Here is a 17,796-nt window from a genome sequence, read left to right as displayed (position 1 = left end):
TCAGTTGTAAATTTTTGAAAGTCCCACAAAAAAAGTTTTGTTCAGAGTTACAAACATTTCATAGTTATGAACAACCTCCATTCTGGAGGTGTTTGTAACTCTGAGGTTCTACTCTAATAATTCACCAGAAGCAGACGGTATTCACCCAAGAGTTCTGAAGGAACACAAATATGAAATTCTGGAACTACTAATCGTGGTATGTAACCTATTGCTTAAATCAGCATCTGTACCTGATGACTGGAAGATAGCTAATGTGATGCCAAATTTTAAAAAAGGTTCCATGGGTGATTCTGGCAACTGCATGCCACTAAGCCGAAACTTCATACCAGACAAAGTAGTCGGAACTATACTGAAGAACAGAATTATCAGACATGTAGATGAACATAATTTGGTTGGGGAAGAGTCAACACAGCTTTTCTAAAGGGAAACCATGCATCACTAATCTATTAGAATTTTTTGAGGGGGTCAACAAATGTGGACAACGGTAACCCAGTGGATATAGTGCACTTGACCTTTCAGAAAGCCACTGACAAGGTCTCTCACCAAAAGCTCTTAAGCAAAGTAAGCAGTCATGGGATAAGAGGGAAGGTCCTCTCATGGATCAGTAACTGGTTAGAAGAAAGGAAACAAAGGTGGGAGTAAATGGTCAGTTTTCAGAGTGGAGAGACGTAAATAGTGGTGTCCCCCGGGGATTTGTACTAGGACATATTCATGCTGTTCAACATATTCATAAGTGATCTTGAAAAAGAGTTAAACAGTGAGGTGCCAAAGTCTACAGATGATACAAAATTTACTCAAGATAGTTAAGTCCCAGGCAGACTGCGAAGAGTTACAAAGGGATCTCCCCAAACTGGGCCACAAAATGGCAGATGAAATTCAGTGTTAGTAAATGCAAAGTAATGCACACTGGAAAACATAATCCCAACTATACATACAATATGGTGGGGTCTAAATTAGCTGTTACTACTCAAGAAGGATCTTGGAGTGATTGTGGACAGTTCTCTGAAAACATCTGCTCAATGTGCAGCAGCAGTCAAAAAAGCTAACAGATTTTTAGGAACCATTAGGAAAGAAACAGATAATAGGACAGAAAATATCATAATGCCACTATATAAATCCATTGTATGCTCACACCTTGAATACTGCATGCAATTCTAGTCACCCAATCTCAAAAAATATTTTAGAAATGTAAAAAGGGCATCAGAAGGGCAACAAAAATGATTATGGGTATGGAATAGCTTCCATATGAGGAGAGATTAAGAAGACTGTTCAGCTTGGAAAAGAGACGATTAAGACAGGATATGATTAGGGTCCTACCAAATTCATGGCCATGTAAAACATGTCTTGGACCATGAAATCTGGCCCGTCCCATCCCCCCCAAAATCTAGTCTTTTTTGATGTGCTTTTACCTTATACTCTACAGATTTCACGGGGGAGACCAGTGCTTCTCAAATTGGGGGTCCTGAACCAAAAGAGAGTTACGGGGGGGTGGGGTCACAAGGTTATGCCATCCATCCTTACTTCTGCACTGCTGCTGCTGGCGGCTTTGCCTTCAAAGCTTGGCTCCCAGCCAGCAGCTACCACTCTCCAGCTGCCCAGCTCTGAAGGCAGCACTGCTGCCAGCAATAGCGCAGAAGTAAGGGTAGCAGTACCGCAACCCCTCCCCCCCACACACACAACACTCCTTTTTGGGTCAGGACCCCTACAATTACAACACTGTGAAATTTCAGATTTAAATAACTGAAATCATGAAATTTACTATTTTTAAAATCCTATGACTGTGAAATAGACCAAAATGGAACGTGAATTTCGTAGGGCCCTAGATATGATAGAGGTCTATAAAATCATGAATGGTTTGGAGAAAGTGAATAAGGAAGTGTTTACTCCTTCACATAACACAAGAACTAGGGGTCACCCAATGAAATTAATAGGAAGCAGGTTTAAAACAAACAAAAAAGTTCATAGAGGATAGGTCCATAAATGGCTATTAGCCAAGAGGGTCCAGGAAGCAACCCCATGTTCTGGGTGCCCCTAAGCCTCTGGGTGCCAGATACTGGGATCAGACAACAGGGGATGGGATAATTGCCCTGTTCTGTTCATTCTGTCTGAAGCACCAGGCACCGGCCACTGTCAGAAGACAGGATACTGGGCTAGATGGACCATTGATCTGACCCAGTATGGCCATTCTTATGTTCTAAAGGGCCCTTAATATGGCCCACACACTCAGCTTTGAAAATGAAATGCATCACTCTACAGCAGACACTTGAGATGTCAGTCATTCTAGTAACATCAGTTGTAATCATCTATAAAGGATGCATCAATAAATATGAATTTTATTTACTTCCCTTCCAACATGCCAGTGCAGCAAGTCTGACCTCCTGTCTCAAGTTGCCTCCAAAGAAACAAATGTGGTGTTTGAACAAAGATCCCACATCCCTTGTGACAGCCATTTTAAGACTGTCCTGGCAGGAAGGGAGGGGTTACCTCCTAAAAGTGAACAAGTCCTAGTGATGAGATAGATAGAAACTGCCACATAAGCAGAATCCTAGGGGTGAGGAAAACATGACAGGGAGAGGAAGGTGGCTACTGTAGGTGTCTGGTGGTAACAGCTCCTTCTCCCTTGGCCATAGTCATTTGGGTACATGGCAATACTACTAGGGCTCTAAACTCCATACTCAATCCCTTCTGATCAACTTTTCCGTACAAAGAAAAGACTTCTTACCACCTTCACCATGAACCCTCAATGTACAGAGGAATGAAAATGTCGCCTAAAATATCAGGGGCAGAAAACATTTGGGAAGAGCCAAGCAGCACCGGATTCTCAATAGCTGAGCAGTAAGTTGCTCACCTTTGACCCAACTCCTCTTCAAAGAAACACAGCAGTATTGGCTACAAAATACTATATGACTTGCCATTGAGAAATGGGCTAAAAGGTACAGGATTAGTTAGGGCTTTTTCCTAGGTAAGCTAATCCTTGATGCTGTTGTTGAGCATGAGGACCACATGGAGAAAAACTGGAGACCAAATAATGGTGCTTTAGAACTATTTCACACTTGACCGAAACAAAGCAAAAAACAACAACAATGCATTTATAAATGTTTTAAAAACACAAGAGCTAACTGGATCAGACATGCCCCGAATCCCACTGTCTATACAGGCTAATTGGTCTGTAACAACAAAGTCAGTGTCCTTTATCAATGGGAAGGGAGGGCTAAGGTTAAATAGTCTTCCAACAGATAGGTTCCTAAAAACATATGTATGTCTATATAATTGCATATATACACACAGATAGACAGATGTGAGTGTGAATACACACACACACACACACACACACACACACACAGACTTCAGCTTCTCTCCAACACAATATGGATGGTGGTTTTTTTCCTCCTGTTGCTGTTAAAGAGAGCAATTTTTCAAGTTTATACTGAATGTCACTCTATTTCATTTCCAAATATAATCTCCCGGAGAGAAGGTTCGCTTGCCCTATTTCCAATCTCTAAAGCTAATACACAAATTTATATTCCTTTCTCCCACTCGCTCTCCTAAATTAAGAGGCGTAATTACTAGGAGCGCTTGCTACAAGCGAATAAAGTGCCAAGGGAGAAGGAGCTGTCACTGCCGGACGCCTGCAGCAGCCACCTTCCCCTCCCCTCGTTGTCACGTGGTTCCCACCCCCAGGATCCTGCTTATGAGGCAGTTTCTATCTATCCCATCACCGGGACTTGTTCACTTGCAGGAAGCAACCCCTCCTCTCCCGCCAGGACAGTCTTAAAAAACAAATGACAAAATTACTTCAGCTGTCTAGGAACAGCTATCGATTGCAAACATCATTCCCCCCAGATGCACCTTACCTCTGTGCCTTGCTTTTCTGAACTAACAAAACGCTGGGTTTTGTTACGGCCAGCAACGAAACACAGCTTTGTGATCTAAAATTTGTCTCCAAGGTCACTCTTCATCGCCACCACTCCACCACCACCCCCAGCAACCTCACAAAAGGGAAGATTATAATAATAATAATCAGACTTAGCACTGAAATAGCATTTGTATTTTCAAAACACAGCATAGGTTTTAACTAATTCATCTAATCCAGAGGTTCCCACACTGTGCTCCGGGCACTTGATAGTCACCCAATTCATTTCACAATTTTAAAGAAAGTGGTACGTGAACCAATGAAGTTTAGCTGATCTAATCCATGAGAGCCCTAATGAGCTTTCATCCACTCCTTCCTTTGCTCCTGATCTGCAAGGCAGTTCATGGCTTTTCCCCCAAAACATCTCCTTCTACACTGTGAAGTTGCAGGCACATACTGGGTGAAGTTGCAAACAAATGTATAGGCCCAATTCAGCCCTGGTGCAGAGAGATGCAATTCCACTGGGAAAAAATTGAGTGCAGGAACATACAGAGATGCATGTGTGTTACATAAAACTAGCTGTCCAAGAGTTTTAATACTTGGGCACAAAGCCTCAGACCACTATGATAAGCAGAGTCTTAGAAATTATGCAAAAAAACCCCCCACAAATGAACAACAACCCTGCTGATTCTGGCCACAACTTAGGGAGCTAACTGCGGTTCCCAGCCAGTGGGAGCTGTGGAACCGACGCTGGGGGCAGAGGCAGCACGCAGAGCTTCTCTGATCACCCCTGCGCCTAGGGGCCAGACATGTGAGCTGCTTCCAGGAGTTGCTCAGAGCCTGTCTTAGCCCCACTGTGCCACCAACTGGACTTTTAACGGCCCGACCAGCAGTACTGAGCGGAGCTGCCAGGGTCCCTTTTCGACAGGGCATTCCGGTCAAAAACTGGATGCCTGGCAACCCTAGGGATAAGCACTACCGGGTGTTTCCAGGGGAAAGAAACTGATATCAGACATTCAGGAAATAACTTCCAGGGGAGAAGTAACATCCTGAGAAAAGGAAACACAGGGGGCGCCTTCCTCATGGAGCTAGAAGAAGCTGGCCTAGGCCAAGTGGGCACAAGGAGATTCATAAGACCGGAGTGCTTGGCATGAATACATGTTCTTTCGTAGTCCCCTCTTCTCACTTCTAGAGACAGAAGCAAACATGGATCCTCGCTCTCCTCTTTGCTTAGCTGCACTCCCTTCTCCTATTGCCTGTTTTTTGCCCTCCAGCACCAACCATGGAGCCCATCTGCAACAGCGGTGCATGCGTCAGCAAAAGCTTGTGAAACAACCCAGGTTCTAAACAATGCCCCCTTTCCAGCCTCTAACAGCTCATTCTGCAGGGGGATCATTTCCATGTTCATCAGCTCAGATCCTCTCAGCTGTTATCAGACCCGCTCCACCACTTTCACCAGCTTTTAGATGACTGTTTTCTTTAATTATTACAGAAAGCTCCTCCCGCCAGGGAGAGCAAAACAGCTGGTGTCCACTGAGAGCAAAGAAGCTCCAGAGTAATTAGACTTAAATGGCTGACACCTCCTTCCCATTACCCCTGGTTAGGAACAGCGTAACATTGAATAACAATCTCTGCAGGGAACCTGACAAAGCTTCTGCCGTCAGTAAGCCAGAATCCCATCTAATGCAGTCAGGAGCACCAGTGCATTGTAAGTCTTCCAGCTTTTGACAAAGCAGCAAAAGGGTGCTTTTCCCAAGAGAATAGGATAAACCCCTCAAAGGAGCAGGGATGTCTGCTAAAATTGGGCCTCCTAGTAACTAATTCAGAACCAAAACCACCAGTGAGGCTGCAGAGATATTCCACCTCCTCGTGTACAAAGTTTGCTCCGCCCCAATAGATTTTGTGCATTATTCCTAGCAATAAATGACAGAAGAACTGCCAATGCATCCCACCAAAGAACTGTGATTTGATGGTGGCTTACTTATTTACTTATTTTAGTTTTTTCCATATTAGTTTTCTTGCCATTAAGTCATCAAATAAGTGGTCAAAGAAAATTGTCAATGAGCATATGTATTTCAACTAATTAACCTGGAGAAAGGACGAAGGGGAAAGAAAGAAGTCTAAACTCCAGCTCTGTGCTTCCTCTGTCTCCCAGGACAGATGCATGATAAAGTCAGTCCTTGCTTGAGTCCATAGGAAGCTAAGAAGCCCTTGTTGACAGACTGAGTGCTTGATTCAGGTTTCAAACACATCTCGTCCTGAGGTGGTTCCCTGAACACAAATACAGCCCCCTCAGAACTGGGGCCAGTTTGAGCAAAGCTCTTTCATTCCTGCAAACACAGCAGCCACAATTTTGCAGGTGTTCTCTATGCTGGAGGCACTCTTCTGACTCCTGACTTGGCTGGAAGAAGGAGGGAGAGCTGGGGCCATACTCAGCCTGTTTTCTGAATTCCCTATTACAGGAAGCCGGGGAATTGTGCAGGGAAGCCAATTAGCATTATGTGAAAGAAGCAGCTCTCTCAGCAGGGGCTTCCAATGGCCCCCAAGAAACACCGGCAGATGCTTGAAGTCATCACTGTCGTTCCTCAAACCCTTCCCAAGAACAGCTTGTGGAAGAGTTGATTTAGAAGCACTCAAGTTTTCCAACGAAATGAGCCATCACAAAACCCTCTTGCTACAGCAAAGAAAGGGAGCACAATGCAAAGAATAAAGCAGGCACTTCTGGGTCAGACCTTCCCATTTTATCCTGTAACGTGTGCCTATGGCCCTCTTCAATCAACACTATCCTTACCAAAGCAGGTGATCACAAAAAGAAAACCAGAAAGCAACACACCATTGAATACCATTGCTTTAGCATGGGTCGAAAAACAGAAACCTGTTTTCCCAGCCTTTGGGACACATACTCTGACTGCCATCAACAATAACCTCCTAGGCTCAGGACAAAGGGGAAGGGAAAATGTAAAATGATCTGCAGTAGAAAATATTAGCACTGGAAGCAGCATCAACAGGACGGGGCCTGGCAAGGGCTTGCTTTTATACAGCCAGTCATTAGAGGTTAATGCAATATCCATAAATAAGTAAAAATTCTCCTGACAAGCCAGAGCCTGTAATACAACAAAGAGCTGTCAGCCTCAATTAAGCGACTCCAAAAAAGGTACGATGAACCCATTCATTATTTACCAACAGGTCATAGGAAGAGATCTGCTATATGATCTTCTAGTCTCTGTGGATAAATGAGGTTTTGCAGCTTCTTCCAAAGGATTTTGTTGCCCTGATAGAACAGTTCAGAGAGACACACACACACACCCCAACTGCAACCACCACCACCACCACACCTCTGGCAGCCAAAAGCACAGACGCTGCTGACAATCTATTCTAATGCCACAGAGACACAGACCAGATGGAAGGCAAAATAAATAATGGGGAAGCATCTTTTCCTGCACTCATCTATGAGTGCAAAGGCTAACAAGACACATTCTTGAGGCCTTATTTTTAGACTTTAGCCTACCTCCTTTTTTATACACCCACAACCATCTATGAGCATAAACAAAGGCACCTAGTCGGCGGTCTGATCTCTGGACATAACTACAGCACATTACCTCACCCGCCCCCATTAAATCAGATCGCTCGAGGGCTACATGTGCTCAGAAGTGTTTGCAAAATTGCATCCCAGAAAGTCAGAGACCCGAGTCAGTCCCACCGCAGGACAGATGCCCCAGAGGCTCTTTCCTTTTCTGGAGGGGCCAGAAAGGGGGAAAGAGGACCCAAACAGCCATTCCTCCTACGCACTGAAGAAAGCAAAATGCCCTTCCCCAGTATAGCTCATAAGTATTGTGGGAATGGGAGGGAGATGGATCTGAGAGCTGCTTCTCCTCCCTCAGGATGACACATGGAGGAGTTAAGGCAGGGGTCCCCAACGCAGTGCCCACGGGCACCATGGCACCTGCCGGGGTGTCTAAGTGCGCCCGCGTACTGGCCGGCGGACAAGCATCCGCCGAAATGCCGCCGAGAAGCAGCAGCATCCAGAGACGTTACCGCAGAAATGTCGCCGATTTTCGGTGGCATTTCGGTGGCAACGCTTCTGGATGCTGCTGCTTCTCGGGGGCATTTCGGCGGCGATGCCTATTGACATTACCGCTTGTCGGCGGCATTTTGGCGGATGCTCGTTCGCCGCCACGGTCCTCCGTGGCTCGTCGTCTGGCGACCACCAGACAAAAAAGATTGGGGACCATTGAGTTAAGAATTATTGCCCCTCCCCCGATGAGCAGTGGTCAGAGGAATTCAAGTGCCCTGTTCACACGCATGATCTCTGTGCAGAACAATCACTGCTGTCTCTCCAGGCTCCTTCTCTCTTCCAGGTCAGACAGAACTGAAATCCCAGAAGAATCGAGGAACTCACACCTGATACCTCTCCCTCCCTCCCAGAAACAACCCAGTAGAGCAGAAAGTCCTCACTCCTCTCTAGAGGAAGCTTTAACTCAACTAATATAATCAAACCCTGTCACCCTGAGATAGCGCATGATTCATCACAGACTCAATGAGAGTGCATAGAGAACAGAAAGGCTCTGTATTTAAAGAGCATTGACTTTGCTTTTCAAGTCAGGGATCTCTCTGATCTAAACCATGAGTGGGGTTTAGCAGATGGGGAAAAGATAAAGTGACATGGTTAGGAAACATTTGCCTATTGGATGTTCACAGCAGCACGTAGGGAACAGAGTTAATGGACTACTGCCAAAATCATCATGGAGGAGTGTTTTATTTATCATTCATATAATTATGCTATTGTGTTTTCCCAAGTTGATGCTGTATTCCCTTTTCCCCCCCCCCAATACATTTGTCCTTGTTTTGTATGCAGACTCAGTGTTTGTGAGTGGGAAGGTAGTGCCTATTAAGGGCTGCCAGGGAAGGTATTTAATGATCGCAGAAATTATGGGTAGTGGGAGGAGCCAGTAGTGTTTGTTACCTAGGCGTTCCTCTTAAAACTCTCTGAACGCAACTTCTGTTGGTGCCAACACCTCGGAGAAGGGTTACATAGAGGTAATAGTTTATTAGAGCTACAACTACTGGAGTTGTGCTGTTGCCTTAGGTGGTGGAGGTCTGTCTGTGCTTTTGCCCTGACGATTAAAGGTTCAGTCTCCACTGACAATCCTTGATGGGAGGGTCATTACACAACGATGGAAAACTGCATTGATCACATCAGCAGCATCTGACCACAGTGCCAAGATGTTAATTCAAACCTTACTATCACAGGTGCATCCTTCCTCTTCCAGCAGTTCTGCCACACTGCAGTGTGTTCTTGTTCGAACTCACAAGCTCAGCACGGTCAGGTTTGGTCAGAACCTGAGTGAGAGATCTAGGAAAACCTAGGTGTTGAAGGAAGTGGTGTTCGTGAATGAGTAGCTGGCACTTTTCAAACAACACTAATCTAATATTCCAGAATAATCACAGTAGACACTATGCTGTAGGAGATGATGTCTTTCAAAGAAGAGGTAAAATTGAGACCCTGATCATTTGAGATTATCAGAGTCGTCTACAAGAGTGGGGGAGGGATGTCCTAACCTCAGTGTCCTCACCAAGTTCCTGCAGATGCTCTTATAGGTGCTGGTACTAGGTGGGAAAGCCAAGTTGACAGATTTTCAAGTCTATAGGTTTTTCATTCAGTCTAATTAATGAAATATCCCTTTTTGCTATTGCTAATTATCAGGTTTGCCTTGTTTGTGAAAGTCCATTAGGGAGAACACAAATCAGACCCCAATCAGTTCACTGGTTTCGCTATATAACAAACTCCCAAAAGGCAGAAATATCAGCTATGTAAAGAAGGTGGGTTTTATTATTAAAGCCTCCTACTCTTCTGGGGTTTGCTTGCAGAGGTACTACTTACTGAACAAACCTTTCGCAAACAGCACGTTCAGCAAGTAGGGAGGAATGGCTGAAGAGCCCAGACTGAAACCGCCCAGCCAGCAGTATTCTCAATATTCCTCTTTATCCTTGTGCAGAGAGAGATTGCGCCTACAGAATAAGACTCACCCCTGTGCAGAACACAAGGCCTGTGCACCACTAAAGCCTTCAAAATAGGGCCTAAGGGGATTTCAGTGGAGCTGGTCCATTGGAAGAAGTGAATTTCGCCCATAATGAGGGAACCCGGGGTCATGGCTCCAGTAGCCTATCGACTCAGACATCTGAAAGACTGAAGAGCATCATCTTCAAACTCCTAAGTTTTGACAGAAAAGACTGAAGCCTCAAAATCCAGGTGAGATGTGAGTAGGGAACTATCTACCTGGTAAAGAAAGGAAAGTCCTCATGAATTATTTTGAGACACAACTTTGAAAAGACAGCGAGGAATCATGCATCACCAAGATCCTGAAATTATACCTCAACACAACTGAATCAAATGACCAGAGATTCCAAGAGCTCTCAAACAATCAGAAGCATCTTGAATAAAGTACTACTTCATTACTCTAGAGCAGCAGGCTCCCCAACAACATTGTTAGGATCAGAGAATGTAAATAATACTAAGTTATAACTATCAACTCTAGGATACTACAGCCAGACTCCTGGATGGAAATGCAGCATTAAGCCAACACTGCAACAACTCTGTTACACTACAGTGAAGCTTCCAAGGCTGGACACGAAGCACTGAGGCAAGACTGAATCACCACAGCCACATTTTTTACAATGAGATTGACCTTCAAGAACATCATCTGAGCTAGAACCACCATACAGCTCCGGTACCAAGTTTCCCTTTCCTATGAGGAGCCAGGAGCCCAAAAAGAAAAAGAAAGGCTCTCTCTGCTTTGGAAACTACTCAAGTGCTTTCCACTGCTGCATGAAAGTCCTTAACCCCATGTCAGCTGTGATTGTCTTCCATGAGAAAATGTAAACTGTCCTGCTCAAACCAAATGGTACTGCCGAGTTCCATAAAACTTTAATGTTAATGGTTCCAACAGCAGGTTCATTTGTGTAATGGGACTTTTAAACAGGCAGTTTATTTCTTTTTAATTTGAGGAGAATGTACTGTTTGATCCCATGTGCCTAGATGGATTTTTAAAACAGAAATAAACCAGTACAATCGAATGACAGAGTCTCCTCTTCTAACCTAATTAAAGTAGCACTGATACACCAGGATGTGAAAGTGCAGCATGCTGATCCCCTCCCTGCGTCATACGTGATTTATTCACCTATTCAAGATCCCGAAGTTTCCCTGTCTTTATTTGTTCCATCCCCAGTAATATACAACAGATGTTTTTGATTTTGCCAGTGTCTTGTGAACTTAGCATGAATTTCAAGAGATGGAACTTGAAGCAAATGCCTGCAGAAGGAATTTTGCAAGGGACCATTCATTTAATCTGCTAAAACAGGAGTCAGAAATAGATGCTGTTTCCATGCCTTACAGGTTAGTATACACCACTCCACAGGGAACAGAGAGGGACAAGTTTCCTACGAATATTATAATGGGTACAGAGGCTGAGCAATTTTCTAGGAATAGTACTAGGGTAAATATAGTCTCAGAATCATTGTATTTCTTTCCCTTTCCCTAAGAAAGAATTTACCCTGAGAGCTTTGGCTGCATATCTAGGTAGAATGGATGGGGGGGAAATCAGTCACCCCTCCTATAATACATAGCTTTTCCTCCTTCCCATCAGTCCAACTTGCTGAAGGAACAGAACTCCAAGTGAAAGTGCAAAATCATACCCCTAATTTAAAGGATAAGGACAGGAGAAAGTGCGTGCAGGGGAAAGATTGCCTTCTTAAATTTTCCTTTAAGTATCTCTCTCTCTCTCTAGATACATGTTTCTAGTCCGCCAATCAGCATGGCAGTTCGGTAATGGTACACCAGGGGATCCTAAACAACAATCTCTTTCAGATTCAATGCACAAGATTGAGGAGTTAACGTTTCTCCTGGTGAGCAGGGTTCATTCACAAGGCTGTTCTAGTGGTCTTGGTGATATTGGATCCTCCTCTTTACCATTCTCCCTCGTCTTCTGCCTCATGCTGTTCATTCCCCCCTGTTTCAAATTACAATATTCTTGTATTGATTTCTACAGCACAACCAACAACTTGCTTAACTGATTGATCCTATCACTTCTGGTCTACTCATGTAGACCTTCATTTGTATCCCAGGCACTGTTACGATTATTGTTAATTCTTCCTTAACTTCTTGAATTTGCCCATCTAAATTTAAATATGTGTTGGTTATTCCAGGTATAAAGAAGCCTAGTTTAAATACTTAAACCATTAAGAACTTTTTCAAATTTCCATCCATTCTTTCCCCCTTTGTATCTAAACAGATAATAAATATTATATTATCTCATCTGGGATCAGTTTTTGCTGTATTTTTATAACCACATTCATCCTTTTCAATCCGATTTTAGCACTGGATAGTTCACTAAACTGCCTTCCTACATGTCTGTTAAGATCACATAGTTGCTAAGTTGAATACCCAGGCAGTCATCTGTCTTGATTTTGCTAGACTTGTATAAGAAGCTAGGATTTGTAGAAATATTATGGAGATTTGCTGTCATCTAAATTAGTTTGGAAACCAAAGCTTTGCATTCTCATAGATGTTAACCTCTCTCACTGATCATTCCTTTTTTGCAACTTGTGTCTGAAAAACAAAAGGAAAAAAACCCTGTCCTTCTACAGCCATCCCCCCACATGGGTGATCTACGGGGTTCTATACTAGCTTCAGTTTTATTTATACCTGCAGCAGCTTAGTGCTCTAATTCCTATGGATTTAGCTGCCAGCTATTTGTAGATGATCTGCAGGCCTTATCGGTCTCTTAGAACCTTCACCTGTATCACTCTTGTTGTCCTGGTGATATTTCTAACTGCATGTTTGATCACCTTTCATTATTAAATATGGATACAATGGATATTTTATTTCTCAGCCCTAATGCCCAGCTACCCACCAGAGGTCTTTCTATTTTGAGGTTCACTCTTCTGTATTATCACTCCCATTACGCACAGACCAAAATGTGGGAGTTTCTTTTAAAAAGAACAGGAGTACTTGTGGCACCTTAGAGACTAACAAATTTATTAGAGCATAAGCTTTCGTGGACTACAGCCCACTTCTTCGGATGCATATAGAATGGAGTTTCTTTTGTTTCAGCTGGTATTTCACTCAAATATCAAATCCAAGATAAGGCTTGTAGGCTCCTCCATTTACTAAATGTTTCTAATCTGTGGATTTCTGCTGCCTACCCCTTGGTGCACGCTGGCTCTTTCTCAGCTCAGCTTCTGTAATGGTCTTTATGTCTCTTTCCAGTTCTTAATTGTTGCAGAACAGTGCTGTTCACTTCAGTTTCACTATTCCTGTTTCTTCTATGTTCTTTCCTTAATTAAGTGTTCAATTTGGTTATCCCTAAAGACACAAATACAGTTTAGCATTTTGAAATTTAAGGCACTTCACATTGCTACACCTTCATCATACTCATTATATGATTTGGTCCCAGGGCTATTTCCCAGCTTGTAAATCACCCTGTCTTTGTATTCACCTTTCTATCCCTCTACCATCTCTCTATCTCTCTCCCATCATTTTCTTAATTTCTTCTGTTATGGCCTCCAGTTCCTCTAATTTATTTTGTTAGTTACATTTCCAAATCTCCTTTGCTTCCTACCCTGCTCAGCAACACTTCTGACTCCCCTACCTGGTCCCTTTAATCTGTACGAAGGTAAAAAAAGAATCTTTTCCAATCACCAATCTGAAGCCTTCAAAACTCACATTTGCCCTGGAAGCCATGCTGCCTTTTTGAGACAAAAGCCTGAGATGCCCAGAGCGCTTCTGGAAAACGAAAACACAGGCATGTTTCTTTGATACCCAAACACCAACATCACTTCCCTCAGAGATTAAATGGTGAAAAAGGTCTAGACACAAATGCCATCTGCTAAAAGGACTAAAGGGAGATGGAGATCACAGACCCCCAGCCACTATTTGGATAACATGCCCGAGCCAGATAATTCTGTCATGAGTACAAGAGGATATGAGTGAAGGGAAACAAGTCAGGAATTCAAAAAAAACAAAACCTCCTGCAAAGAATACTTGGGTGTATGTCTCAGCAAGGGGAAATGGCAATCAGACTTGTACACTGTCAACCCAATATGTCCACAAACAGCCTTAAACTAAATTGCCACACATATAAAGATCCTGGAACCACAAACTTAGAGAACTACAGGTCTTGATGAGCACACTGAACGATCCCCTGATACATGAGCAAGTTGTAGAGAAAGCTATTCAAGAGAACTAACTTATTTCAAAAACTCCTTCGCTGACATAATCAACAAAACCAACTTGCAGAAAAACGGGTTGAAAAGAACAAAATAAAAGTTTCTTTCAGCAAGAACAAAGCAGATGAACTTTTTTTTTGCAAAATCAGGAACAAATGGTCACCCAGTTTTTGGTGAAATCCCGACAGATTGGCTGCTGACCATCCTGTAATCACATGCCACACAACTCCTCTGCAGAAAGACACCCCTCCCCCCAACGGGAACACAAACACCCAAAAAAAAGCAAATAAGGGAAAAATAAATAACTCAAAGGAAGTGGGAAAGAAAATCAAAGTTCCATTAAAATAATTAAACAACTCAATGATGGGGGTAATTTCTATTAAATCAGAAAATAAATTCTAGGTTCAAGTTCCCTGAAGGGTATAAAATATTAGAGCGTGTTTTATGGCTTAATCACAAACTCATTTCTCCAGCCACTACTGGCCATGTCTAATTAGGGTGAAGTATGTTAATGATAGCAGCACAGCCCAGAGACGTCTTCAGTTGCGATATTAATTGCATTTAGGGAAAGAAGCGTGAATTGTGCTTATACAAGCTAATTAGTATGGGTTTGCTAATTAATACTGGAAAGTCAAACTGCCTTTGTCTTGTCAACTGCAATTAGCTGGAGCTGTTTAATTTCTTTTTTTCCAGTAGTAAACTGATTTTTAGCAGAGAAATAATTGAATCATGTGCTGCAATACACTATGCCAGTTAGCTCAACATGTCTATTACACTTTTTGATACAGTGCATTTTGGTGCACTGTCAGCAAGCAGCACATGCCACCAGTCTTCTAGAATTCTCTGAGCCCACCCGTCTCCCTGAAACTGGGCCCCTCTCCTCCTGGCAGTGGAGAGCATGCAGTCACTCTAGTCCAGGCCACTCTCCCAGTGCACTAATGCTGCAGAGGCTTTGATTTTAAATATCAGTATGTCCAGAATGAGCTACCTACCATGGGCCCACAGTAGAATAACTACAAACACCCAGTCAGACCCATTGGTGAGATAAAATCTGTTACACCACTGAACTCACAGCACATCATTTCATCTTCACCACTGTGAGCAGTGTGGGAGAACTATTAGCACTCATTAAGGTGGTTGCAGAGATGTCACCTGCACAGCATCTTATCCCAATCTGCAGCCCAAAGACGCACTGGATTGTATGATAGTGCCTGACAGGTGTTTATTCCATTTTACTTACAGCAGTAGACTAAGCTCATGCAGAGACTAGCTGGTGAAAAGCAATATCCACATTTGTCAGAACATAGGGTAAAAAGCTGCCTTTTTGTATCTTCCCAGCCACAGAAGCTTAGCATCAAACTAACAAGAAGATCATCACTGGTAAATAATGGGGAGGGGGATAAAAGGGAAGGGAGATGTAAGGAATCCAAATCAGGGAAACAATTGCTGACGTGTCAATTTAAAATGAGTCTGAAAATAAGGCGACCTAGGTGAGAGGGAGAGAGTTGGAGAAACATGCCAGGAGGGAACATTTGTTCAGTAGCAGGTCCTTTGAGACCTCAGGTGGTCTGAAATGGAATGGCAGCATCCAAAGGGAATATTACCATGTCACCCTTAAAGAAATAAAAGGAGCGACACATCCCTCTCCAAGAGGGAGATTTTATTTGTGGAAGGAGGGAAAACATCTGCAAAGCCAACCTCCAGTTCTGAAGAGGAGCTACAATAAGCCAGCTTCTTTCCAATGAGATATAAGTATGGGAGAGAGAAAACAGGCTGTTACATGCTATGGAACAATTTTCTCTGATCTACTGAATGAAACTCACCAATCTAAATAAAGCTCATATCTCAACACTCTGCAAACCATCCTCCAAACTACCATAGCTTAGGGCCAGAAGTCAGGAGCCTCTTCCTACCAGACTAGTATAGGCTCTGTGAGGATGACCACAAGACTTCCAGTGTTCTGTTAAATTCAAACTCCACAAGAGTACACACTGGACACTGCTTACTCCTGTATCCCCCTCCTCAACAATAGCGTACAACAGCTTTTCATATGTAAATACAAGGAACTAAACTTTCCCAATCTTATCTGCTAGCACACTTAGTGCTCCAAGCTGTCTACAGGAGATATGCAACTGAAAACTGGAGCCGGAGTAATTTCTGAGATGCTTACAAAAACCACACCGAACCTGGAGGATGTAACAATTTTCTATTCATATGTCCAGCGAGCACAGGCCCAGTGCTAAATGCACCGAATTTAAAACTGAGAGCCCATGTAATTTAGAGACTAGATGATAAATGGAATTCATAGTGTTTTCTCTGGAGATCTCAGCTCACATCTGACTCAAGTCACTGTGAAATTGACTAAACCTTCAAAAAGAGCTGTCCACGTGACCCAGCCACCGCACCGTTTGACACAACTGGCAATCTCTGTTTATGGAAAATGCAATATTGGAACATCAAAGAACGACACAGCCAAGCTAAGAGGCACTGACATAGGTGTGGCAACTCATTACAAGAATAGCAAGAGGGTTGAAGATCAAGACCAACGTGCATTAGCAGAGTTGTGTGGAGGCCCATAGGAAGATAACAGAAGCGTCGCATAGCAGTTGGGTTTCAGACCAGAGGTTTCTTCAGAATCTGCTGACTGTTGCCAGTCCTACAAGTTCACTTTCATGAGTGTTAAAATTCACTCAATTTAACATAAAACAATACTATATTGTTTATCTTTTTGTTCTGGACCATGCAGCTTTGTCCACAATAAAAAAAATTCTGCAGCTGAAGCTTTGGGACCTGCTCATTTGCACACCACAAGGACTTGAATGGTTAAATGTTGATGTCTTATTCATTCCTGAATATTAAGGATCACGTATAGTAAAGCAACTGAATTGTGTACAACCTCCCTTCTCCCGGTTTTCTGGCCCATTTCCTATTTCTGAGAAGGTTAGAGTCAACTGAGACAAGTGCAACTGAAAAATGAACAAATAATAAAAACTAGTTTGCAGAGTATTCTGTTACATCGAACACAAACTGCAGCAACCCAAGGAAAATATCTGATTCATTATGAAGTAAAATACATATTTTCCTTCTAGAACTGCTAATGAATAGAAGGCAAATTGCCAGGAATACAGGCTTTCGAAGGAGAAGCAGCATTGAGTAATCTCAGCAGAATGCAGGGTTTGTACCAAGTAAATATGGAGACAGACAAGGGGACAGACCTGTGATATTCTTTAATGGGACACACACACTCTCCCCCTTGCAAGGTTCACTGCCTGTTCACATCTCGAATTCGGGATCCACATTGTTAAAAGGCATTTAAAATTGCACATCATTTTTTCACCACTGTAAAACAAGGAGTAAAAGAAAATTAACACATACCATATCTGCTCTTTGCTTCTGGGTCCCCGCTTCTTCCAAAACTTGGGACAGCTGAGCCTTCAAAAAAATAAAAATCAGAACAGTGTTTTTAGCCACTATGATCTTTGTTCAGTAAGACTATTAATTATTACAGTTTGCCACCACTACGTGCCCAGCACTCCAGTTTTGGGAAATGTGGACTGAGCTAAGTAGCACCTAAATACCTCAAACACCGCAGGGCCCATCGGATTGCTTCTGCTTGGATGATGTTTTAAAAGTTTGAGGTTTTCAAGTCTCTTTTATTTGATTAAAGGGAAAAAAAAACACACATTTATGCACTTTCTTCTCTTTGTGTTTTTCTGAGG

General features: G+C 43.0%; 1 protein-coding gene across 2 annotated transcripts in view; it reads right to left on the bottom strand.

The window, feature by feature from the left end:
- Positions 1–17,796, bottom strand: part of MAD1L1 (mitotic arrest deficient 1 like 1) — a 528,574-nt gene that overhangs the window by 227,404 nt on the left and 283,374 nt on the right. For both annotated transcript variants that reach the window (XM_034784297.1, XM_034784298.1), the window contains exon 13: positions 17,453–17,509. In XM_034784297.1, coding sequence (XP_034640188.1) covers positions 17,453–17,509 — 57 coding nt within the window. The remainder of the gene's footprint in view (positions 1–17,452; positions 17,510–17,796) is intronic.

Source organism: Trachemys scripta, chromosome 10 (assembly GCF_013100865.1).
Source record: "Trachemys scripta elegans isolate TJP31775 chromosome 10, CAS_Tse_1.0, whole genome shotgun sequence".
In the NCBI taxonomy this organism is placed as follows: domain Eukaryota; kingdom Metazoa; phylum Chordata; order Testudines; family Emydidae; genus Trachemys; species Trachemys scripta.
The sequence above is the reverse complement of the archived record's forward strand: the minus strand, read 5'-3'. Positions and strand labels throughout refer to the sequence as shown.